Source organism: Pseudonaja textilis, chromosome 5, assembly GCF_049901715.1.
Source record: "Pseudonaja textilis isolate UNSWEBS1 chromosome 5, rPseTex1.2, whole genome shotgun sequence".
Lineage (NCBI taxonomy): Eukaryota > Metazoa > Chordata > Lepidosauria > Squamata > Elapidae > Pseudonaja > Pseudonaja textilis.
This window is the reverse complement of record NC_141994.1, coordinates 23575741-23594197: the sequence shown is the minus strand read 5'-3', so window position 1 is coordinate 23594197 and position 18457 is coordinate 23575741. Positions and strand designations below refer to the sequence as shown.

Below are 18457 nucleotides of genomic sequence, written 5' to 3'. Positions count from 1 at the left end.
ATGAAGCATCCACAACTTCTGGAGTCAGGTTGTTCCACTGATTAATTGTTCCAACTGCCAGGAAATTTCCTCCTTAGTTCTAAGTTGCTTCTCTCCTTGATTAGTTTCCACCCATTGCTTCTTGTCCTGCCCTCAGGTGCTTTAGAGAATAGCTTGACTCCCTCTTCTTTGGGGCAGCCTCTGAGATATTGGAAGACTGCTATCATGTCTCCCCTAGTCCTTCTTTTCATCAGATTAGACATACCCAATTCCAGCAACCGTTCTTCGAATGTTTTATTCTCCAGTCCCTTAATGATCTTTGTTGATTTTCTCTGCACTCTTTCTAGAGTCTCAATATTTTTTTTTAATATCGTGGCGACCAAAACTGGATGCAATGTTCCGAATGCGATCTTATCAAAACATTATAAAGTGGAATTAACACTTCACACTATCTTGATTGTATTCCTCTGTTAATGCAGTCATGCCTCTAGTGGAGACTGACTCTGAGGGAGAAGAGGAACAGCTGACAGGGAGTAGAAGTGTGGCTCCGGAGGTTGTGGAGGAGGCTGGGGAAGGGCAGAGGCCGGCTGGGCAGTTAGAGGAGGACCTAGGCCCATCCCCTCTCCATCCTAGGACACGCAGGGAGGAGAAGATAAGGGAGAGACGTGGTCTACTGAGGATGAGAGGGCCTTGATCCTCTTCATGGGCTGCAGCTGTGACAACTGAATAAGAAGAGGAACCTGTGTAGTGGCAAACGCTGGAAATAAAGCATGGAAATATCTCTAGTTTGTAGTTCCTCTCTCAGTTTGGCGTCCTTCCCAGTGTGTGTTCTGCTATCTATAGACGTCTTATCTTGCCTGGTTTGTGTTGCTTTTTTCCTCCTTCTTGTAACTGTTTGTGTGGGAGTTTGAGGATATTTGAAGCTTGGAAGCAAAGTGAAGGAAAAAAAGGGGCTTCACTGGGTTTTTGTGACTGTGTTTATTTTGTATCCCCCCCGGGTCATCACAGCTACTTTATATTAGAGTGATCATAAGGTGCATTGTAAATAGCACACCTCTGTATTGAGGTTTGATAATGTATAGGTATATTTCCATTGTAATGTATTAATGCAACGTGGTTAAAAAGCAGATAAGTTAGTCATTAAACTGGGAAGACCCTCCTAAATGAGGTTGTTGCACACAAATATAAAACAAAATGGATTAATCTGAGCAGGAAGCCAAAGTTTGTGTGAGCTTGGAAGAATGGCAACAGCGCTGATGCCTGAGGTAAATCTCTTGCTTAAAAGCAGATCCCTCATTTTTTCTCTTGATTTCTTGATTTCTTTCCTCTGTTCTAGAATCCTACTCAAGAAGGAACTGCTCTTCAAGTTTTCTACAATCTCGGAACATTAAAAGTTACAATCGCTAATGTGGTGGAGGGATATTGCACAGCCTTGGAGGAGAATGTCAGCAACGCTTTGGATTTTAAAGTTTTGACTCAGCCCTCTCAAGTAGCTAGAGGTACCTTGCATATTCCTTATTTTGCTATATTAGGCAAAGTGGTGCTTTGTAATTTGATACATCGCCATAAAGAGGGTATTAGACAGGCAATCCTTGACTTAAAACATTCATTTAACGACTGAAGTTAGAACAGCTCTGAAAAAACAGAACATAGAATATCAGAGTTGGAAATCTGTGGAGATTCTCAGTCAACCCAAGGTTGTGGCTGTCCCCCAGGTGCTTTTTTCAAGAGGCAACTGGACTTTCTGGGGTTTTTTTGAAGACATTTTGCTTCTCATCCAAGAAGCTTCTTCAGCGCTGACAGGATGGTGGGGAATGGAAGGATTCATATTCCTTGCAGACAGGAATATTCCTTGCAGACAGGAATATTCATTTGCGTCCCTTTAGAGAGCCGTTGAGGCCACTTGGAGGTTTGTCTGTGTCCTCAGAGTCACTTGAGTGGTGCAAATGAGTGTGGGGCCTTCTTGGAATTGCTGAGATGGAGACAAAACAGACCCATCCCCAACAGCCCGCACCTGTGTTCAACAGTTAAAGGACACAGGGCATAAACATCCAGGTTACCCCGAAGATACAGTCAAACCTCCAAGTGGCCTCAATGACTCTCTAAAAGGATGCAAATGACCAGCTGTCTGCAAGGAGTATAAATCCTTCCATTTCCCCACCATTCAGTCAGAGCTGAAGAAGCTTCTTGGATGAGAAGTGAAACATCTCCAAAGAAAAAACAGAGAATCCAGTTGCCTCTTGAAAAAGAACCTTTAGGACGATCAGAGTTGGAAGGGACCTTGGAGGTCTTCTAGTCCACCCCACTCTACCATTTCAGACAAATGGCTGTCCTGTCTTTTCTTAAAAGCCTCCAGTGATGAAGCACCCACAACTTCTGGAAGCAAGAAGTTCCACTGGTTAATCGTCCTCCCTGTTAGGAAGTTTCTCCTTATTTCCAGGTTGCTTCTCTCCTTGGTTAGTTTCCATCTATTGCTTCTTGTCTGACCTTCAGATGTTCTGGAGAAGAAGTTGCAATGGGGATGTTACAATGGTCATAAAGTGCGGAAAACGGTCAGAAGTTACTTCTTTCACTGTTGTTGTAATTTTGGTCTCTAAATGAACTGTTGTAAGCCGAGGACTACCTGTACTTAGTATTTCAGCAAATTCCTTCATTCTTTTCAGATTTCAAGTCATATTAACAAGGATAATAATAAAAAGGTTGAAATGCAGTACATTTTGAGTTTGTTTTGCTGGGATTTTGACCGGTGCCTCTAATTTTAGCTAATAGAATATCCTACATTAACGGAGAATGCATTATACCAAAAACCGCTTGTAATCTCAGCCTTTAATCTGACATAAAATATTGATGAAGGAAAAAGAGGAATTATCCATTGTGGAGCTTTGACATTTTATTGCAAAAGCAGTTAAATGCAATTTTCACGTTGAATTATTAATACAGGTAAAGATACCATTCTTATACCATGTTTCCCCCAAAACTGCCTGATTAAAGTGAACAGTGTAGTTGGCTGGGTTTAAACTTCAGCCTTTTTTTTTCTTTTGTTTTAATTTAACAGATTCCTAGCAGCCCTAATTTTCAACATCAGATGTCACTGGATGTGGTTTCATACCACCTTTGTGGCTGGGCAGGAATTCCACACAATCATGGTTGGTTTTCCAGACAGCTTCCATGAAACCCACCTAAATAACTCAGCCATTCTCCACAACATCCCTGGTTGTTGTTGTTGTTTGCAATCCTCTGCTGAACTAAGAAACCAAGCTTAGATTTTGGCCTGCCTGCAATTATAACAGAGCTGGAAGGGACCTTGGAGGTCTTCTAGTCCAGCCCCCTGCTAAGGCAGGAAACCCTATACCATTCTAGTCCAGTCTCTTCTTAAAAACCTGCAGTGTTGGAGCACTTCTGGAGGCACTGGTTAAATTGTTCTAACTGTTTCGAAATTTCTCCTTAGTTTTAGATTGGAAAAAAAAACCTTAACAATCCAAGTATCACATTTTCCCCAGGATGATTTATAAGAGGAAGCTGTGTTTCCTTCTTGAGCAAAGGGGTGGACTAGAAGATCTCCACAGTCCCTTCCAACTCTGTTATTCGGTATTCTGTTTTGGTTGCTTGTCTCCTCGACTAAGTTTCCATCCATTGCTTCCTGCCTTGCCTTATATTGAGCCATAGCTCAGTTCAATGCCTCCAGAAGTTACGGGTGCTCCATCACTGGAGGGTTTTAATTAGAATTAGAAGAACTTTATTGTCATTGTACAAGTACAACTAAATTGTGGATGCACCCCTGCAACTGTTCGCAATACAACAAAACCAAAGCACTTAAAAATGAAGATAAGAAAAATAGAGTACCCACATCTCCATTTCCAATCTGAGAGTATAACATCTATGAATAAGATCCCAGACAGCTATTTTGTCTGAAATAGTATCTCCTGCTTGAGCAAAGGGATAGACTAGAAGACCACCAAAGTCCCTTCCGACTCTATTATCCTGTTATCATTGCAGGAGGGCCCAAATCCTCTCTTTTATTCTGTTAACTTCTTGCTTTTGATCTGCACAGCAATGTAGGCATTCAAAACGTGCGTAGTTTGCATAAGCTTTACAGAGATGGATTTTTGAGACGGATTAATTTAAAATAAACAACACACATTTAGGTGGTCCCGGTCGAGCAGCTATGCCCACCCCAGGAAATACTGCAGCCTTCCGAGCAGCTCTCTGGACCAATATGGAGAAATTGATGGATCAGATCTGTGCGGCTTGTGGACAGGTACTTTCAAATCCTTTCCTTGGTGTGCAGCGGGCATGGGATTCAGCCGGTTCGGGCCGGTTCAGATGAACCGGATGTTAAATTTACATCTGGTTCGCCAAACCAATAGTTGAACCAACTGGCTGGCCCCACCCCGCCTACTCCTCCCAAGAGTCTCCACGCGGCCCATTTTGGATGCAGGTCAGTGCAGGGTCCATGCGGAGGCTCTGGGAGGGAGAAAAATGGGCCGAACCGTAAGTTCCGGAAGTCCAGAAATGGGCCTGTTTCCGGCTTCCGGGCAGCTTTCGAAGCCCAGGAGAGGTTGCTTTTGCCTTCCCAGAGACCCGAGGGAAGCTTCCAAACTCTGGGGAAGGTGAAAAACAGCCCTCCTGGAAGTTCTATCGGTAGGCCACGCCCACTATGGCCATGCCCACCCAGCAACCAGGCAGAGAACCGGCTGTTGGGATTTTTGGAATCCCATTCTCGGTTTGCAGCCTCCATCAACAATCTCAAGAATCTGGACCTCACATATAGCATGTCTGTTATTTTCCAGGTGCAACATCTCCAGAAGGTCTTGTCTAAGAAAAGGGATCCTGTGACCCACGTGTGTTTCATTGATGAGTTGGCAAAGGTGAGGTTTCTAACTCTGCTCTCAGAAAGTTCTCGACTTATGCCCAAAACCGTTAAAGCAAGAAGGTGACTAATAGCGAGTTTTGCCCCTGTCATGCCCTTGTTAGAGTCAGACTCTGAGGGAGAGGAGGAACAGCTGACAGGGAGTGGAGGTGTGGCTCCGGAGGTTGTGGAGGAGGCTGGGGAAGGGCAGAGGCTGGCTGGGCAGTCAGGAAAAACCAGGCCCATCCCCTCTTCATCCTAGGGCACGCAGGGAGGAACGGAGAAGGGAGCAACGTGGCTTACGGGAGAGGAAACGGCCATGATCCCCCTCATTGGCTGCAGCTGGGGGGAATAGTATATAAGAGAGACGGTTAAAACACACCGTTGCCAGAAGCAAAGCGTGTGTTATTTGGGCTCAAGTTATCTTGGTTGGCGTCCTTCCAACAGACTGTGCCTTGTTATCTCCTTGAAGTTGGTAATTACTTACCCTGGTCCGTTGTGGAAATTCCTTCATTGTAGTTTGTTTTAGTTTTTTATTTCACCTCTATCTGCTCATTAAGTTCAGACTGTATTGCTTTCTTTTGAAGACTATTTTTGAGTAAGTTTTATCTCCAACTGAGAATAATTGAACAGTGGGGCCAAGTTGGAGGCATTAAAAGACATTTATTTATGTTTTGGAGTTTGTTACATTTGTGTTACACTCTGGGTCATCACAGTCCCATTTCTTGCAATGGTGGTTCAGTGAATCGCCGCAGTTGTTAGGTGAATGGGCAGTCATTAAGCAAATGTTGCCCCCCCCCAATTGACTTTGCATGTTGGAGAGCAGCTGGGAAGGTTACAAGTGGAGATCACGTGACCCTGGGACAGGGCAACTGTCATAAGTACATGCCAGTTGCCAAGCATCCGAATTTTGATCATGTGACCATGGAGATGCTGCAGTGGTCGAAAACTGGTCCCTGTTTTCAGTACCATTATAACTTCTCTCACACTGAGCGCTTCTGCACCAGAGACAAATTCCTTCTGTGTCCAATCACACTTTGCCAATAAAGAATTCTGTTCTGTTCTGTTTTATTTCTTGTCTGATTCTTTTTCTATTCTATTCTTGTTCTGTTCTGTTCCATTTCCATATTTTCTATTCTATTCTGTTCCATCTACTCTATTCTATCCTATTCGATTCTTTTCGATTCTTTTCGTTTTGATTCGATTCTACTCTGTTCTTAATTCCATTCTATTCTATTCTCTATTCTCTTCTCTTCTCTTCTATATTCTCTTCTATTTTATTCTATATTCTATTCTATTCTATTCTATATTGTATTTTATTCCTAATTCTATTCTGTTCTATATTCTATTCTATTCCTGATTCTATTCTATTCTTAATTCTATTCTATTCTTAATTCTGTTTCTATTCTATTCTATTCTAATTCTAATACTATTCTTAATTCTATTCTCTAATCCTGTATTCTATTCTATATTCTATTCTATTCTGTATTCTATTCTGTATTCTGTTCTATTCTATTCTATTCTATATTCTGTTCTCTTCTGTTCTCTTCTATTCTGTTCTCTTCTGTTCTGTTCTATATTCTATTCTATTCTATTCTATTTCTAATTCTATGCTATTCTATTCCATTCCCTATTCTATTCTATTCTATTCTATTCTATTCTATTCTATTCTATCTCTATTCTAATGGTTGCAAGTCAACCTGTTCATCCTTACAAAGATACACAATCCTTTTTGAAATTATTGATGAAGAAAGGGAGTTAATGCTTTATGACAGCCAAAGATATTACTGAGGAAGACCCAAGAGCTAAAAAAAAAAAAATTGCTGGAGGCTTTGAGAGGTACCGGAGTGATAACTGTTGCACAAAGATTACAGAATCACTTTCACTACACACCTGATGTTCAGAAAGCGCCTCTCCATTTAACATTGCGAGGCAAAATGAGTCAGTCTTGCTTGCCTGGTGTCACAGCGTGGTGTTCTGAAATTGGACTTGACAAGGCGGAAGATTTTCCCTGGCAGTGTTGAATGGGGAAGGAATGTTCAAGCCACATTTTCCACCTCCCAATTTTATTGCTTTTTCGAGTCCTGTACCAGTGGGTTGCACAGCAGATTGCAGCCACAGGATGAGCAGCTGAGGAGGGAGGGGGGTTACTTTCTCTCCCTTCCCCAATTTTTCTGAAATAACAGCAGAACAGAGACCCCTGGGAATGATTTTGGGGGGCTTTGTAAGGAAAGGACCAGCGGTGTGGTGAAAAAATCAGCATTGCCTTTTCCATTCAAGTGTGACCATTTTGGTGACAAAGCACTGTGCAGGGCTGATCTTTTGAAATTATTTTATCTATAATGAATGGATTTTTCATGATAGGATCATGATTTATCACTTGTTGCTTGTATGTATACTGAGAGCTTCTGCATCAGAGACAAATTCCTTGTGTGTCCAATCACACGTGGCCAATATTCTATTCTATTCTATTCTATTCTATACTATTCTATTCTATTCTATTCTATTATTCTACATTCTATTCTATATTCTATTATTATTTTATTCTATTCTATATTCTATTCTATTCTATTCTATTCTATTTTTATTATTCTATTCTGTTCTATTCTGCATTCTATTCCTATTCTATTCTATTCCCATTCCATTCCTATTTTATTCTATTCTCATTCAGTTCCTATCCTGTCCTATTCCATCCTATCCCATCCCACATTTTCTATTTTATTCCATTCCATATTTTCTCTCCTCTCCTCTCCTCTCCCATTCCATTCTATTCTTATTTTTTCTTTTTCTGTGCTAGTCTATTGTTATTCTTATTCTGTTCTATTCTATTTCTATCCTATCCCATCCCACCCCATTTTCTATTTTATTCCATTCCATTCCATCTCTCTTCTCTTCTCTATTCTTATTCTTTCTTTTTCTGTTCTGTTCTATTCTCGATATTATTCTCTTCTCTTCTCTTCTCTTCTCTTCTCTTCTCTTCTCTTCTCTTCTATTCTATTCTATTCTATTCTATTCTATTCTATTCTATTCTATTCTATTCTATTCTATTCTATTCTATTCCTTTCTGTTCTGTTCTATTCCATATTTTCTATTCTATTTTATCCCATCCCATCCCATCCCACCCCACATTTTCCATTTTATTCCATTCCATATTTTCTGTTCTGTTCTATTCCAGTCCATTCCATTAATTCTACTCTATTTTTTTTTAATTTTCCTGTTTTGTTCTGTTCTGTTCTATTCTATTCAGTTAAGACAATGCAAGAAGTACTGTGTGGCTTGATGAATTGGTATTACATTTATATAATACCTCGATTCGGCCATCTGTGTCTTGTTTGGAAGTTTTGTCTTTAAAAAAAAAGTCCATTCCTTTTTACTGCTTGCTGTACCCAAGATACACATTTCCTTTGTCATCTGTTGTTTTTCCTTATTTTAGAATCTTATTGAGGAGCAGTTGATGAATAGTTTTCCCAAGGAACAAAAAACTCTACAGGTAGTCTTCGACTTACAAGGGTTCATTTAGCGTCCATTCAAAGTTACACTGAAAAATGCAACAACCATTTTTTTACATGTACGACCTTTGCAGCATGGTGTTCTGACCCAGGCTTTGTCAAACTTAATAAAACACAAACTGATTTCAAAAGTAAAACCTATTTTAATCCGACACTGGGAATTACTTGCATTCCTAGCCACAACTCATTATACACAGTTCCTCCAGATAAGAATATGCTTTTCAATGCTGTAGAATGCTGCCAATAAACAGAAGTCCAATTAAGGTTTAACATAAACCAACCCAAAAACCTAGAAAAAAACCAGCCAGAGTACAGAGCTTCAAGGACGACTTGGAATCTATTGAACTACTTTGCTTCCTGCAAAGGTTTCATCATTGAGGGTTGACTTTTATCCCTTATGGGAGGTACAGTCACATCCCGGCCTTATTCCTGAGTTTCCCCTTTTGTCTCAACTGCTCTCGCCTTCTGGCAGCTCTGCTCATGCGCGCACTGGGAACAGGCTCCCCTGGGTCCCCTGCTTCAGTGCTGCCAGACTCCGAAGACTCTGGAGGCAGCACCCCACTCCCAGATGGTCCTGGCCCCATTTCTGCATCGGATCCAAGTCCTCCCCAGACTCCCTGACTGGTTCCCTTTCATCCTCACTGTCCGATTCCGCTGCCGTCTGCACCGGCTGCCGGGGAACTCCCAACACATGGTGATGCGGTCAAAATTCAGATGTTGGGCCAGTGACTCATATTTATGATGGTCGCAGTGTGCTGGGGAGTGGGGGGGGCAATGTCATGCGATCAGATTTTTGCGACCTTCCGGCAAGCAAAACCAACGAGGAAGCCAGATTCACTTAACAACAACGTTATTCACTTAACAAATGCAAATGATTTGCTTAACCACTCTGGCAAGAAAAGTCGTAAAATGGGGCAAAACTCATGTAACCAATGTTTCACGTGGTGACACAAATTTTGGGCTCAATTGTAGTTGTAAGTCAAAGTGTATATCCAGTGGTGGTTATTCATTTTTTTTTACTACTGGTTCTGTGGGCGTGGCTTGGTGGTCATGTGACTGGATGGACGTGTAATTCGGTGGCCGTATGACTGGCCATGTGACTGGGTGGGTATGGCAAGGTGGCCATGTGACTGGGTGGGTGTGGCTTGGTCATTGGCTGGGTGGTCATGGCTTGGTCATGTGGCTGGGTGGGCATAGCAAGGTGGTCATGTAGCTGGCTGGGTGGGCATGGCTTGGTCGTGTGACTGGGTGGTCATGTGACTGGGTGGGTGTGGCAAAGTGGTCATGTGACAGTGGGCATGGCTGGTTGTCGTGACTGAGTGGACGTGGCAAGGTGTTTGTGTGACTGGGTGGGCGTGGCAAGATGGTCATGTGACTTGGTGGGCATGGCTTGGTCATCATGCCATGGGTGGGCTTGGCTTGGTCATGTGACTGGGTGGGCGTGTGACTGGGTGGGCGTAGGCAACTTGACTTCACTCATATCAAGGGGTGTCTGTGTATCTCTCATAATGTGTGAGCGTTATTAGTTTTCCCCATATTTAACTTCTGAATGCAGGCAAGGGGAAAATGAAAAACAAAGCCCTCATTCTATGCCCAGTTTTTAGCTTTCTCATCCATTGTTTCTTTCAGCAGAAAGAGGATAAATTATATGTGGATTCTTGGCGAAGCTAAAATTAAACAGTGACTCTGTGACATGGTTTGCTTTACTTAATTGCATATTCTTTTCCAAGCACAGTAGTGGTTATAAATTAGCAAGCAGGTTTTATAGGCAAAACAATTCAGATTAACCCCAAGATTAACATCAAACCCCCAATCAAGAAGAAAACAATATCCCAATCAAGGAATTGCCAAACAAGCTAACAGTAGACCAACCCAACTTCCAAGATCGCTCAGCCAACACTACCAAGACAAGCAAGTAGAATGTAAAACTGAGAGCGAGCCCCACTCCTTAGTGGCAGTGATGATGTTACGTAGTTTGGTGATGAAATGTCTGCAAGAAAACAACCAAGCTCAGAGAGCCCCCATCCCTTGAAAACAATTCTTATTTCATTTCAGTTTGGCCATTCCTAACAGCTTAGGAAAAAGCAATTATTTTCCCCAGATTATTTTAGTCGCTTAATATCTTTGAGTAAGTAAGTTGAAAGCTTCATTACAAGAGCCACTCTAAATCAACAAGAGTTACCCAGGAAAACACAACTTTGATTCATGAAATATAGTCCTCGACTTACAGCCACAATTGAGCCCAAAACTTACATTGATAGGTGGGAAATTCGTTCAGTGAGTTGTGCCCCATTTTAACGACATTCCTTGCCACATTTGTTAAGCGAATCACTGCCGTTGTTAAATGAGTAGCACCATTGTGAAGTGAATCTGGCTTCTCCGTCGACTTCGCTGGTCAGAAGGTTGCAAAAGCAGATTCCGTGACTCCAGGATACTGCAACGGTCATAACTATGGACCAGTTGTCAAACATCTGAATGTAAACCACGTCACCTCGGGATGCAGCAATGGTCGTAAGTGTGAAAAACGGACATAAGTCATTTTTTTCCACTCCGAACTGTCACTAAATGAACTCTGATGACCCAGGGTGGTATACAAAATAAACACGGTCACAAAAACAGCTGAAGCCCCTTTTATTCCTTCACTTTGCTTCCAAGCTCCAAATATCCTTGACGGAAGACAAAAAACTCCCCCACAAGCAGTTACGAAAAGGAGGAAATGCCATTTAAACTAAAAATGCCTATAAATTCTAAAGAATAAAAACAACAAAACCACTTCTTCTTCTTCTTCTTCTTTTTCTTCAGCGTTTGTCTCGCGCTCGGGCGAGGTCCGCTAATGTCCTTAAGTACTGCTTCCACACCTCTGTCTACCACGTATGTCGGGTCTGCCTTCGCGATCTCTAGATCGGCCTTGATCGTGTCCATCCAGCGTTGCTTAGGTCTACCACGCGGTCTCGCTCCTCCGACAGTCACCTTCATTGCAGATTTGATGATAGATTCTTCCTTGGCGCGGCTCACGTGGCCGAACCATCGTAGCCGGGACTGCCTCGCATGACCGTGGGGATGGGCACGACGTTGAACCGTCTATGCACTTCGTTCCTGACGCGATCGAGTAGGGTGAGGCCTACCGACCATCGGAGCATTCACATCTCCATTATCTGGAGTCTGCTTTCAACTTCTTTGGTCGCCGCCAGCACTCTGCGCCGTAAAATGGCCACGGGCGCACCACAGAGTTATAGATTTTCGCCTTCAGGCGCATCGGCATCTTCTTGTCACAGAGGACGCCCGTGACGGACTTCCATTTGCCCCACGCTGCGTTGATCCTGGCTGCCACCTCAGTTTGTAATAGGCCTTCTTCCCAAGAATAGTTCCCAGGTACTTGAAGGTGGAGGCGCGCGGTAGCTCCTGCCCATTCACGTGGATGGAGCCTGTCATTTCATTGTCAGTGGTCAGGTATTCGGACTTCTTTAGGTTCAGCCGGAGCCCGAACTGCTCGAGGCGGTCGTGCCACTGTTGGACTAGGTGCTCGAGTTCAGCCTTGCACAGGTTAGCCAGGAACACATCATCGGCGTGAAGCAGCGTCCATGGGGCGGGCGTGTACAGGTCGTGGTGTAATTGTGTCCATCACCAGAATGAACAGCAGTGGTGAGAGAGCAGAGCCCTGGTGTACGCCGACGGTGATATTAAACTCCTCTGATATCCCAGCTGCCGCTTACACGGCTTTTGTGACATCTATATAGGAGTTGGACCCATTGTACGAGCAGCTCAGGCACGCCGTGATCTCGCAGAAAGTGCGTACCAGATGAGATCGTGCGGGACTCGGTCGAAGGCCTTTTCCAAGTCCAGGAAGGCGGTGTGGAGCGGATTTTCTTCTCTCTGTGAGCCTCCATCAGCATCCGCACACCGAAGATGGCGCTGTGGTGCCGCAGTTCTTGATAAATCCGGCCTGGTTGACGCTGATGTCGACGATGTCCCGAATACGCTTATCAAGGACACGCTCAAGATCTTCATAGTGTGTGACAGTAACCTGATCGGTCTCGTAGTTGAAGCAGTCCGCTGGGCTGCCCTTTCCTTCCAGATCGGAACAGTGGTGCTGCGGTACCAGTCGTGCGGCACTTTTCCCGTGGAGACAATGTTGTTGAACAGCTCGCACAGCCACAATGCCGAGCCCGGTAGTGCCTTTTTCCAGAAGTCGGCAGGGATGTCATCTGGTCCTGTTGCCTTACCGTTTTCATGGCCTTGATGGCGTCGGTGACCTCGCTGGCATAAATGCCTGAGACTGGGCCTTCAACTGGGTCACCTCGCAGGGTTCGTGGGTGTGGGAACTCCTCGATGGAGATCTTCTCGAAGTATTGCCGCCACCTCTCGGCAGCGTCTCTGGGGTTCACGATTAAATTTCCCTTTAAAACAACAAAACCACATTGAAGCAATTAAGGGAACCAGGCAAGATAAGGGCTTGAAGACGTCCACAGAGATCGGAACACACACTGGGAAGGACGCCAAATTCAGAGAGGAATGACAGACCAGAAATATTTCCATGCTTTGTTTCCAGCACGTTCTCACAGCTGCAGCCCATGTAGAGGATCAAGGCCCTTTCCTCCCCCATAGACCATGCCATTCATGTCTCTCCCTTATCCTCTCCTCCCTGTATGTCCTAGGATGGAGAGGGGATGGGCCTGGGTCTTCCTCTGACTGCCCAGCCGGCCTCTGCCCTTCCCCAGCCTCCTCCACAACCTCCGGAGCCACACTTCTACTCCCTGTCAGCTGTTTGTCCTCTCCCTCGGAGTCAGTCTCCAACAGGGGCATGACATGAACTGTTGTAAGTCGAGGACTACCTGTAGTTATAATATCTTCCAGCTTATCTCCAAATACTCTGATCCTGAGCCATGAAAGCCAGAGGAAGATTTAAAATCGAGCTAGCAATCTAAAAATAGATACTTCTGGCCCAGTTCCCCAATCATGACAAACCCTCTGAAGTGAACTCTAAATTCCTTTATTAGGAGTGCCAGCAGCCCTGGCAAAAAGTTTCTCTCACTGCTGGCTAACAAGTCTGTTCAGCAGGGAGATGAGTAATTGTCTGCCATACCTATTCATCTCTGCCCACCACCTGTTATCCCCAGAGCTAAGGTGGGACTTTGCTAGCAGTGGTGGCTCTTCCGTCCCAAGGACTGGCCCATAGATTTCCACTACTCTCCTCTCCTCTCCCTTCTGCACATTCACGCACCAGGCACTGAACTCAGCTGCTCCTCCTCTTCTTCATCAGCCACCTCCAAACCTGTCTCTTCCGTCCCAAGGACCAGCCCGTAGATTTCCACTGCTCTCCTCTCCTCTGCCTTCTGCACATCCACGCATCAGGCACTGAACCCAGCTGTTCTTTTTCTTCCTCATCAGCCACCTCCTGGCTCTTCCATCCCAAGGACTGGCTCACAGATTTCCACTGCTCTCCTCTTCTCTGCTTTCTGTGCATCCACGCATCAGGCACTGGGCCTAGCTATTCCTCCTCTTCCTCATCAGCCATTTCCAGACCTGGGGGCTGTTAACCCTCCAATTGAGGGCTGATGGATGGCCCAGGCTCCGCCTCTGTCTCTGTCTCTCTCTCTCTCTCTCTCTGTGCCAGCTCCATTCCCTCTTTCCCCTTGGAGCTCTCAGGTTGCCTTGATGCTGATCCTGACCCCGCATGCTGCCTCCTCCTCCTCCTCCTCCTCCTCCTCCTCTGATTTGGCTCCTGGAGGAGCCAGTGGCTTACAGGCCACAACATAGATGAGGAGTCAGTATGGTCAGTGTAACTCAGGTATAATATCATCATATTACGCACAGGCGCTCAAACTACAAATTCGTTTTTTTAGAAGCAGGTTTACTTCTCCTTTTCTTGTGATCACCTCCCAGTTTGTTCCTTGATTGTCACTTGCCATTTTTGCTTCCGTTCATCTTCTGGTCTGTTCATTTAATACATGTTGTGAGTGGGGAGTCCGGATGCAGAAACCCCACCCCCTCCATTCACGCGGCTCTACAGCATTAGCCCGAAGAATTAATTAGGGAAGAGGTGTATATAATGTAAAAGCTGCAATTGGCGGTCTCTTCTTCTTGAAAATGTCCTTTTTCTTCCTTTTTTATCTTTTCCTCCCATGGAAAACATAACAGCAAATGGGAAGGCAGCGGTCTTAAGCAGATGGGAGAGATAATTTAGGTGCCATCTGTTTTTTTTTTTTTAAGAGTAGAAGCTGTAGGAAAAAGTACTTGGTGGGGGAAGAGCTTGCAAGTGGCTCATTTAATAGCAATATCTGTGGGCAATTCAATGGAGTCCTTGAATTACGAGCACAATTGACCCCAAAATTACCCTTGCTAGGCGAGACAATTGTTGAGTGAATTTTGTCCCAGCGTACGACCTTTCTTGCCACACCGTTGTTAAGTGAATCCCCGCCGTTCTAATATAGTAATACCATTGTTAAGTGAATCTGGCTTCCCTACGGACGTGGCTGCTCAGAAGGTCATCCAGAATGATCACCTGACCTCAGGAGACCATAGCCAGATGGCAAGCATCTGAATTTTGATCAGGTGACCACGGGGAAACTACAACGGTCGTAAATGTGGAAAACGGCCATAACTCACTTTTTTCCAGTTCCGCTGTAATTTTGAACTGTCGATAAAATGAATGGTTATAAGTCAAGACTACCTTTATTCTTATTGAAAGGGAAATTTTCTCCTTTCACAAAGAAGGTATCAAGTCGTAAAACATTCCCATGGCTGTTTTTGAGTTGCCATAAACAAGGGGGGCGGGGGGGACAATCTGAAGAAGCAGGACAGCAGTTTAAAACCAGAAATACATCCCACCTGTCATGCCCCAGTTGGAATCTGGTTCCAAGGGAGAGGTGGAACAGCTGGCAGGGAGTGAGAGTGTGGCTCCTGTGGCTATGGAGGAAACTGGGGAAGGGCACAGGCCGGCTGGGCATTCAGAAGAAGACCCACGCCCACCTCCTGTTCATCCTAGGGCATGCAAGGAGGAATGGATAAGGGAGCAATGTGGTTTACGGGGGAAGAAAGGGCCCTGATCCCCTTCATGGGCTGCAGCTGGGAAGACTGTTTAAAAGGGTAAACTGCGCATGGCAAAGTTGCTGGAAGCAAAGTGTGCATTATCTTTGTCGAGACTTATCTGGGTTTTGACGTCCTCCCAACTTTGTGTGCCTCATTATGTTTTGGAAGTCTGCAAGTTATCCTGGTCTGTCATGTTAATTACTTCAGCGTGGTTTGTGTTGGTTTTTTAAAATTTCTACTTTATCTGTATTTTGGGTTTGGACTGCATTTCTTCCCTTTGTAGACTGTTTTTGGAAGAGCTTGATCTCCCGCCGAGGATAATTGAACATTGTGGACCAAGTTGGAGGCATTAAAGGGAATTTATCTACTTGGTGACTTTGTTATCTTTGTGCCACGCCCCGGTAATCACACCGCCCTGCGAAAATCCTTCATTGGAGAACATGATTGATGACACCCAGCCCGTGAATGTGCCTCATTGATGTGCCTCATGAATTCCTCATGAATGTGCCTCATGAATTCCCTTTCCATGTTTATTTTTTCTCTCATTTGTTTAGTTTTTATTTCTAACCTTATACTTGTATGTTATCTAACACAGGGGTCACCAACCTTTCGGACCTCAGGGACCACTAAATTCATAATTTTAAATCCCGCAGGCCACTAATACGATCTGCCCAATGATGGGCTGAGTGGGCGTGGCTAGGCAGTCATGTGGCTGGGTGGGCATGGCCAACTCAACATCAAAACAGGCAAGAGTAGTCTGTTAAAACCCTCTTTTAACAAATTATTGTTGTATTTATCTCGTAGAAAGTTTACTACTGCTTCTTATCTAGTCTTCCTTCTCTAAGGTAGCACAGCAACTAGATGTTTGGAATTGCTGAGTAAACAGTCAAAATATAGACATGCAGTATTGAGTAGGGAGCCAATTGCAACTCCAAACATTGTTAACAATGGTAGTAGCAGTTGTCATCCATCAGAAGTCAAAATCATTTCGCATAGGTTGACCCTTCTTAAAATGTTTGGATGAGGAAGACAGATTTCTGTTTGTCCACATGAGTAAGCTTAGTAGCACCAAAATAACTACTTTGCCCATTTTTAAAGGGCACTCTGCTCCTTCTCACATGACACAGTGACATGAACCCTGAGGTTTACACTCAGTTTGCTAATTCTGCTACCTAAGCTAATCCTGTCCTTGTGTTTACTTTCTGCACCAGCTGCACTCCTAGTTGACAGCCCCATCTGTCTCCTTGGTAACTCTGCAGGACAAGTCCTGTCCGGGAACAGACGGTAGATTCAGGCCTGCAAGTCCTTGAAGAAAGACAAAATAATAATTTAGCATTTTTGTTTTAAAAAAAGACCACGATAAAAGTACATTTTGGGATTTCACATTCTTCCAGCACCCGAGATGAGAAGTTTAGGTGGTATGGGAGAAAAGCAGACTGAACTGGAAGGTGGCGTTAAACACGTCATCAGTTTGGAATCGTTACAAGAGACCCAAATCGACTCTTTTGAATTCTGCTGACCCCTTATCTAGTACTAGTTTAGCGTCAATTCTTAATTGACTAGATCCTTGTGTATAATAGATAGTAATAATACATCCTTCCTGTCCGGGAACAGATGGTAGATTCAGCCCTGCAAGTCTCTTGATGAAAGACAAAATAATTTAGTATTTAAAAAAAGTACATTTTGGGATTTCACATTGTTGCAGCACCCAAGATAAGAAGTTTTAGGTGGTATGGGAGAAAAGCAGGCTGAGCTGGAAGGCAGCTTTAAACATGTCATCAGTTTGGAATCGTTACAAGAGACCTAAATCCGACCCTTGTGAATTCCGTTGACCCCTTATCTACACTAGTTTAGCTTCAACTCTTAGCTAGCTGGATTCTTGTGTATAATAGATAGTAACAATACATTCTTTGGTGTTCATATGGTGACCGTTCAAAGTTACAATGGCACTTAGAAAAAAGGACTTATGACCATTTTTCACAGTTAGGACCTTTGCAGCATCCCTACAGTCAGGTGATCAAAATTTAGGTGCTTCGTAACCGGCTCATATTTATGGTGGTTGCAGTGTCCTGGAGTCACATGATCCCCTTTTGCGACCTTTGGACAAGCAAAGCATTAAGATTCACTTAACAACCATGTTACTAACATAATAAGGCAATGATTTAGTTAACAACTATGGCAAGAAAAAGCAAAATTAACAAACGCTCTTAGCAACGTTAGAAATTTTGGACTCAGTTGCGGTCGTAAGACAAGGACTAAATTTGCCCTAAAGCAATGATGGCTAGCCTTTTCCACGTCGTGTGCTGAAATTGTGAGGCACGCATGCATGCGCTTGCGTGCCTGCACCCATGATGTAATGCGCACATGACCCCTCCACTCCCCTGTGCATGCACACACATTTCCCCCCCACGCATGCGCAGATACCCAACAATCAGTTGGCTGGCGGGGGGCGGGCATGCATACATAGTGGGGCTCTTCCAGATGACCTCTTGAGTGCTGGCAGAAATGGCTCTGCATGCCACTTCCAGCACACATGCCGTAGGTTCACCATCACGGCCCTAAAGCATTGTCTCCTCCAGAATGAAATACATACTTAAGCTTCCAAATCTTTTGGGATTCTACAAAAGCAGAAAGAAAAAGCTGCATTTTTGTCCTCGTCTGTGTGAAAATCTTTGCTGTTCAATTTTGTGTTGCTGTGCGTTGTATGTATGGTGCCATTATACATCTCTCTAGTTTCAGGTGAAGGATTTTATTCCTTGCAGAAAAAGAAAAATTTAAAAAAAACAATTCTGCTATGCAACCCCGAAAATACCTAACAGAGGTAATACCATAGAAATAAGGAAGGTGATTTTTAAGCAACTATTAATTCAAAAAGTTTTCTTCTTCTTCTTCTTCTTCTTCTTCTTCTTCTTCTTCTTCTTCTTCTTCTTCTTCTTCTTCTTCTTCTTCTTCTTCTTCTTCTTCTTCTTCTTCTTCTTCTTCTTCTTCCTCTTCCTCTTCCTCCTCCTCCTCCTCCTCCTCCTCCTCCTCCTCCTCCTCCTCCTCCTCTCATTATCATTATCATACACAAAAATGACAGTATACACAGCAA

General features: G+C 44.0%; 1 protein-coding gene across 2 annotated transcripts in view; it reads left to right on the top strand.

The window, feature by feature from the left end:
* Positions 1-18457, top strand: part of COG5 (component of oligomeric golgi complex 5) — a 130794-nt gene that overhangs the window by 67360 nt on the left and 44977 nt on the right. For both annotated transcript variants that reach the window (XM_026701333.2, XM_087935538.1), the window contains exons 8-10: positions 1316-1478; positions 4125-4237; positions 4770-4847. In XM_026701333.2, coding sequence (XP_026557118.1) covers positions 1316-1478; positions 4125-4237; positions 4770-4847 — 354 coding nt within the window. The remainder of the gene's footprint in view (positions 1-1315; positions 1479-4124; positions 4238-4769; positions 4848-18457) is intronic.